We start from the raw sequence: 7,513 nt of genomic DNA on the forward strand, positions 1-7,513 counted from the left end.
GCTACACCCGGTCCTTGCGAAGGTTAAAATGGAGTCTATTTGACAAACTATCGTTGTGGTTTTGATGCGTAGGTGAGATTGGTTCTTGCTTAAAGCCCGTAGCAGCCATGTAAAACTTGCAACAACAAAGTAGAGGACGTCTAACTTGTTTTTGCAGGGCATGTTGTGATGTGATATGGTCAAGGCATGATGCTAAATTTTATTGTATGAGATGATCATGTTTTGTAACCGAGTTATCGGCAACTGGCAGGAGCCATATGGTTGTCGCTTTATTGTATGCAATGCAATCGCGATGTAATGCTTTACTTTATCACTAAACGGTAGCCATGGAAGCATAAGATTGGCGAGACGACAACGATGCTACGATGGAGATCAAGGTGTCACGCCGGTGACGATGGTGATCATGACGGTGCTTCGGAGATGGAGATCACAGGCACAAGATGATGATGGCCATATCATATCACTTATATTGATTGCATGTGATGTTTATCTTTATATGCATCTTATCTTGCTTTGATTGACGGTAGCATTATAAGATGATCTCTCACTAAATTATCAAGAAGTGTACTCCCTGAGTATGCACCGTTGCGAAAGTTCTTCGTGCTGAGACACCACGTGATGATCGGGTGTGATAGGCTCTACGTTCAAATACAACGGGTGCAAAACAGTTGCACACGCGGAATACTCAGGTTATACTTGACGAGCCAAGCATATACAGATATGGCCTCGGAACACGGAGACTGAAAGGTCGAGCGTGAATCATATAGTAGATATGATCAACATAATGATGTTCACCGATGAAACTACTCCATCTCACGTGATGATCGGACATGGTTTAGTTGATTTGGATCACGTGATCACTTAGAGGATTAGAGGGATGTTTATCTAAGTGGGAGTTCTTAAGTAATATGATTAATTGAACTTAAATTTATCATGAACTTAGTACCTGATAGTATCTTGCTTGTTTATGTTGATTGTAGATAGATGGCTCGTGCTGTTGTTCCGTTGAATTTTAATGCGTTCCTTGAGAAAGCAAAGTTGAAAGATGATGGTAGCAATTACACGGACTGGGTCCGTAACTTGAGGATTATCCTCATTGCTGCACAGAAGAATTACGTCATTGAGATCGTTCCTTAGCCGTGTGCGGTGCCCCCTGCCACCATATTCCACCTTGATCATATCGTTGTAGTGCTTAGGCGAAGCCCTGCGTTGGTAATACATCAAGATCGTCACCACGCCGTCGTGCTGACAGAACTCCTCCCCGAAGCTTTGCTGGATCGGAGCCCGGGGACCGTCATCGAGCTGTACGTGTGCTAAGAACTCGGAGGTGCCGGAGTAACGGTGCTTGGATCGGTTGGATCGGGAAGAAGACGTACGACTACTTCCTCTACGTCGTGTCAACGCTTCCGTTGCGATCTACAAGGGTACGTAGATCATACTCTCCCCTCGTTGCTATGCATCACCATGATCTTGCGTGTGCGTAGGAATTTTTTTGAAATTACTACGTTCCCCAACAATTAATAGGCTAATTGGCAAGTTAATCGGCCATTTAATCAATTAATCGGATGCTTTTTTGGTTTATCGGCTACTCAGTGACCCTACGAGTAGGGGTTAATCGGCCATTTAATCAATTAATCAGACGGTTTATTGGTTTATTGGCTACTCGGTGACCCTACGAGTAGGGGTTAATCGGCAAGTTAACTGGTTAATCGGACGAATTCTTGAACAGGGGTTGGAAGCAGATGCTTGGTTGTGTCTATTGACTTTGTCGATTTGTCTCTTTCAAGTTGCAGCGGCTTGACGGGGTTTCCTTTGCATGTTGAGCCCCATGTGTTGGGGAGAGGCATTAATAAGTGTGGGGTGTAGTGTTTGTCGACCTGCCTTTGTGGTCGTGTGTCTCCATGATTCGAGAGTACTTGGCACGTTTGAATAGATTGGAAGTTTCTTCGCAAAAAAAAACCAAAAATGCCTAGGTGAGGGCATTTCCAGAGGAGAACCTGAAAGCTTCGGTGTAGGTTTCAATTGTAGTGTCCACACCACTTTTGTTAAAAAAAAGTCATTCAATGGTGACATTATCGGTCCACGGAGCGGTCCGAACATCACCAACAAAAAGCAACTTCGTGGTCCTCTTCTCTTTTCTCTCTCTCCTCCCAATGGCACACCACATACATATCCACCAAAAGCAATCACATAAATGGGTCTCCTCTTTCCTCCCAACCACACAAATGAGAATTTTTTTATGATTAAGGTTGTGTGGCTTTCCCCCTCCCGCATCTATGATTAAGGCTTGGATACGGTGTCCGATTTGAAGGCGAGCGTTGGAGATGCACTAACACCACATACATAGAAGTAAAACTGAGGAAGCTGCATAGCAACAAGAAATGATTTGAGTCAAGGAGATTATATATTAATAGTTATGTACAACGAAACTAATTAAGGTTTGTTTCATGCCTAGATTTTCATTTTGTGTTTCAGGAAGTTAACATGGCCAAGATGAACCCATGTATTGGTAGTGGCGTGGCAAGATCCCTCCCTCCACAACCAACCAAATCGTTAGCGCTTGCACTTTTTGCAGTAATGGTTTTGCGCTGACAACTTGGATGCACATCGGTAGCAGAAACTGTTTCCACACCTGCAAGCGGAGAAAAATCAAATTAATGGAGCATCAAACAAGCAACCTTTGGAGGAGCTCGGATAATTTCACGTTCATGATGAATGGATCCAGTTTGCTGCGGTTGGTACCTGCATTTCATGTAATTGCAGCCTTCCGATTTCTCCACGAACATCCGGCACTTGGGGCACCGCTGCCATCCCTTTCTGCCGATGAGGCGCCGGAGCAGGAGGTCGTTCCGGCCGCGCTCGTCCTGCCCGAGGTTCTGGAACTCCTTGCACCCCAGGCCGTCGTGCCATGGCACGGCGCACCGGGCGCAGAAGAGCCGGTGGCAGTGCGGGCACTCCGCCTCCGTGATGGCCTTCGTGTCGGCGTCGGCGAGCAGGAGCGCCGAGCATTCTTGGTACGGGCAGTACACCCTCTTGGCGCTGACCGCGAGCTCGCACAGCAGGAAGCCCCACCTGTCGAGGAGGTCCGCGGGGATGATGCCGCGGCAGCACTCCGGCTCCACGGCGCCGGCCTCGCAGCCTGGATGAGGGCATTCCACGCGAGCGACCTTGTCATCCAGCTTCGCGGCCACGTACTGGGCGACGCAGTTCCGGCAGAAGGGGTGGCCGCACGAGCTGACGCTGAACTTGAGGGTGCCGGGCACCGTCTCCATGCAGATGGCGCAGTCGAAGGGCTCGCCGTGGCCGTCCGCCGGCAAATCTCCACCGCCCTCGGTGACGAACACGGGGACGCCGTTCTCGCAGTCGGGGCACTTGACGCGACCAACGTCCTCGCGCTCGCGCTGCTTCACGGCGACGTACATGGTGACACAGCTGGAGCAGAAGGCGTGGCCGCACGGGCCGAAGCTGGATTTGAGGTTGATGGGCACCAGCTCCATGCACATGGGACAGTAGAAGAGCTCGCCGTGGCCGTAAACCCGCGAATCCCAAGCGCGGGACGCTTCCACCCTGCCGCCGTCCGTCGGCCTCCTTGGGACGCCTCCACCGCTCCGCCGGCCGTCGTCCTCCTCCACCGCCGGAGCTCCTCCCCCGAGCCTCTCCACCGCCGGAGCTCCTCCGCCCAGCCGCCGGGCCGCCGTCCTCCTCAACCGCCGTAGCTCCTCCGCCCAGCTGCCGACCCGTCCGCCTCGTCCACCGCCGGAGCTCCTCCGCGCCCCCCACCCGCGGGCCTCCTCCGCGTGAGCCCGTCCCTCTCCTCCGCGTCCACATCTGGAGATCGCCGACCCCATCCCGCCTCGTCCGCGACGGTGACCAGCTGCGGCCTCCCGTGATCAGCTTTGTGATGTGTTGCTCTGCTTTGTGAATTGTGACGCTGAATTCCAGTGAGCTCTTCTCTCTCCACGCCGTCTCTCTTCTTTTTGCAATTCCGTCTGCAAACTGGAGAACGTTGGGTGGGGTGTGGGGACAGGCGCGAAGATGGGTCAAAGATGAGTTGTTTTGGTACAACGGGAATGTGTGTGCTGCTACCAATTTCATGGCAAAGCAAAGAAGAGGAAAAGGCACTCTTTCTTGAAAGCTTAGAGCATCTCTCCGCTCGCCACTGTGATGGCGTCTGTCATTGTTCTACCGAGGCACGTACAATGAACTCCTCGGAGGAGGCGTAGGCACTCGACAATGATTGTCGTGGTCGAACTGACGATCATAGTGTCCATGGCCTTCACGCCGCATGGGCGATCTTGGGCTATGGGCCGACTGGAATGTATCCGCTACTACGGATCTGCTGTGAATCCTATTCCGCGACTGAGACACTGCAGTGTTCTGCTCTCCTGCTGCCCGGAGCAAGGCCCGGATCTGCATCAGCCCTCTGCCAGCCTCCGACTGGGAAGGCTGAATCGACTCTACTATTCGGGCCGCAGCTGCGAGGTTCTAAATCGGAGTACGGTATACCTTAGGTGGAGGCGGAAAAAGCTGTCGTCGACTGGACTCATGGATCCGCTCCTCAGCGTGCTCGTCGAGAGCACGCTGAAGGTTATCCAGTCGAGTGCGCTCAGCCAAATTGGCTAGGCGCACCTCCTCCAAGGCCCGAGCCTCGGGGGTTTCTCCAACAATGGGCGACGAAGTTCTTCTCTCTGCTGCAAAGAGAGGGGTTCGGGTCGGTATTCCTCGTGGACACGTGACGGATCGCCGTCTCTGTCTTTGCCGTCCTCACGACGAAAACCAGGCGGACTGTGAGGCCCGTCTACCATCAAAACTTCTGCCGTAGGGTCGCTGCTATCGCATTCGGATGCGGTCTCCGCGGAGCCAGTCGACAGATCGAACATGCCGTGGAGGGTTTCGTCGGGCTCGATTGCCGCGGCTTGATGGGTGGCCGAACGCCGAGCCACCACGTGCTTCACCCACCGCTGGAGCAGTGAACGACCGGATCGCTTGCGGCGGCGGACAGCCGGGAAGGAAAACACAGCCGAAGCCGACTGATACTGAGTCGACGCTGCCGGAGAAGGACGCTGCGGATGCACGTGTGGAGGGTTTCGTCAGGCTCGATTGTGGCGACTTGATGGGTGGCCGAACGCCGAGCCACCACGTGCTTCACCCACCGCTGGAGCCGTGAACGACCGGATCGCTTGCGGCGGCGGACATCGGGGAGGGAAAACACAACCGAAGCCGACTGATACTGAGTCGATGGCTGCCGGAGAAGGACGCTGCGGATGCACGTGCGGAAGTGCGTCGCCCCTCGGACGGGGAGAAACTCAACGTCCAGGGGAGCTTCTTGAAGCCACGCGGAGTCGTCGGCGACGAAACGAGCGCGCCGAGACGGATCTCACGGCCCTCAACAAGTCCGCCGCCAGAAACCATGATGATGATGATCGGTAAAACTTGCAACTTCACCAACAAGTCGCCAAGACACCTGCCCCAAGGTGGGCGCCAACTGTCATGGTCCTAAGACTGACAGTAGAAAGGGGGGTAGGTATGGAGAGGCAAGATCTCAGCTATGGTGAAGGTGTACACACGGGATTTACGAGTTCAGGCCCTTCACAGTGGAAGTAACAGCCCTACGTCTCGGTGCCCGGAGGCGGTCGATTGGATTATGTGTGTGATATTACAGGGGGTGCGAACCCTTGTCCCAGAGGAGGGGGTGGCTTATATAGAGTGCGCTAGGACCCCCGCTCACCTCCATTACAAGGGGCTTAATGTACATAAAGTAAGGGGCGTTACTGGTAACGCCAGCCTTAAGTGTTGTTAATGCTCTTAAAGACTACGGAGTGAACACCTGACCGTTGCAGTGCTGAGCGACTCCTGGTCTTCAGTAGGTCGAGTGACTCTCCATATGGTCGAGTGACGGTAGGGAGGAGGACCTCCGAGTGATGTGGCCGTCGAGTGGATTGTACTCGACGTGTTCAACCGGCGCTCTCTTGTTGTCTCTTGGTCCTTTTATCTTCCAGGGTAGTGACCTTGGGTAGGACGTATAGGTCAGGCCTATGACCCTACCCCAGGTCTGTATCCTCATCAGTAGCCCCCGAATGGATTAAGGTGCGAGCGGAAAGTAGGTCGAAGTTGAACCTGCTCCAAGCTTTGTGTCTTCATGAGTGTTTTCTACAAGACTGAACGCCCGCGTCGGTACTTCAATGTCGACTCAGTCGCCTTGATCCATTCAGACAACTGTCGATTGAACTGGTGACCTCATGTGTCGAGTGCTGTGTTGGAGCGCGGGATCTTGGGCGCGCTTGTCTACAGTGTATCCCGGATTTCGCGGGATACGAAATTTCAGGGAAGCGTGCGGGCCGGAATGCGCCGAAACAGGCGGTCCGGATAAGTAGCGATGCCTCGATTACCGTGCCGCCTTTTTCGCCATGTACGCTGCGCGCAACTGTTGCGGGATTTGACGGGATTGCCTGGTCCTACGCGTCAGTCACTCGGAGGTGACCCTTTATAAGGCGACGGGGCCGAGGCGCTTGCACTGTGCACGCCTGTTCCCTCTTCATTCTCCTCTGCTTCTCCACCATGCCCAGCACCTCCGCTCTCGACGCCGCTGCTCTCCAACCATGGTGAAGGACAAGACTATGGCGCTAGAGCGTGCTAAGAAGGCGACGGGGGCGGCGAAAGGCAAGAAGCAGAACCGCAGGTCGTCGTTGCGTGCGGGGCTGCCGCCGGGCTGGATCCAGGGCGATTGGATCCGGTCTTCGGTCCGGCAGGAGGATCTGGCCGAACTGGAGGAGTCTGGATTGATCGCCAAGGGAGCGGCGAGGCTGCCGAAGGGGGAGACGGAACCGCAACCTCGACCGGGTGAGTGCTCTTCTGCTCGCCACTCACGTTGACCGGGGTTTCTCGCTCCCTCCGCATCCTTTCTTTCGGGGATTTTTGAACTTCTTTGGCACTCAGCTCCACCATTTTTCTCCCAACACCATCACGTATCTAGCTGCGTTTGTATCGATGTGGGAGAACTTCTTAGGATGTCGACCGCACTGGGGTCTTTTCAAACATATCTTCACCATTCGTTCCCAGTCGGTAAAAAAGGCGAAGTCGAGTGACTCGAAAACCCACGTCATCCAGATGTGTGGGGGTTTAGATATCCAAAAGAGGAATAGGAGTGCCTTTCCTGCCATGACTCTCCCTGAATCTGTTAGAGGCTGGTAGTCGACCTGGTTCTACTGCCAGGATGTCGCAGCTCTAGGTCAGTCGACTGGTCTTCCCCACTTCTCGTTTGAACGTGTTCAGACTCCTACCCCACTGAAAGTAACCGCTGCTGAGACCATGGAGATGAGGATGTTGGTGGATAGAGTGGTCCAGCTCATCAATGATGGCGTTACCGGCCTGGACTTGCTGGAAGTGTTCCTCAGTCGATGCATCCAGCCTCTCCAGGCCCGCGATCACCCGATGTGGCTGTATTCCGGACCGGACGACACCGCTCGGGTCCATCTAGAAGAAGTGCCGTCTGAAACCGTAGCTTTGTGGCTGA

General features: G+C 53.9%; 1 protein-coding gene across 1 annotated transcript; it reads right to left on the bottom strand.

Moving 5' to 3' along the window:
- Positions 1-2,462: 2,462 nt before the first annotated feature.
- LOC119367363 (probable E3 ubiquitin-protein ligase RNF217) lies at positions 2,463-3,606 on the bottom strand. The gene is made up of 2 exons (XM_037632895.1): positions 2,743-3,606; positions 2,463-2,632 (listed from the first exon to the last, which is right to left on the bottom strand). The coding sequence occupies exons 1-2, from the start codon at positions 3,501-3,503 to the stop codon at positions 2,554-2,556; spliced, it is 840 nt and encodes a 279-aa protein (XP_037488792.1). The 5' UTR covers positions 3,504-3,606; the 3' UTR covers positions 2,463-2,553.
- Between the last annotated feature and the right edge of the window lie 3,907 nt (positions 3,607-7,513).

The sequence above is a fragment of the Triticum dicoccoides genome, chromosome 2B (assembly GCF_002162155.2).
Source record: "Triticum dicoccoides isolate Atlit2015 ecotype Zavitan chromosome 2B, WEW_v2.0, whole genome shotgun sequence".
Classification (NCBI taxonomy): Eukaryota; Viridiplantae; Streptophyta; class Magnoliopsida; order Poales; family Poaceae; genus Triticum; species Triticum dicoccoides.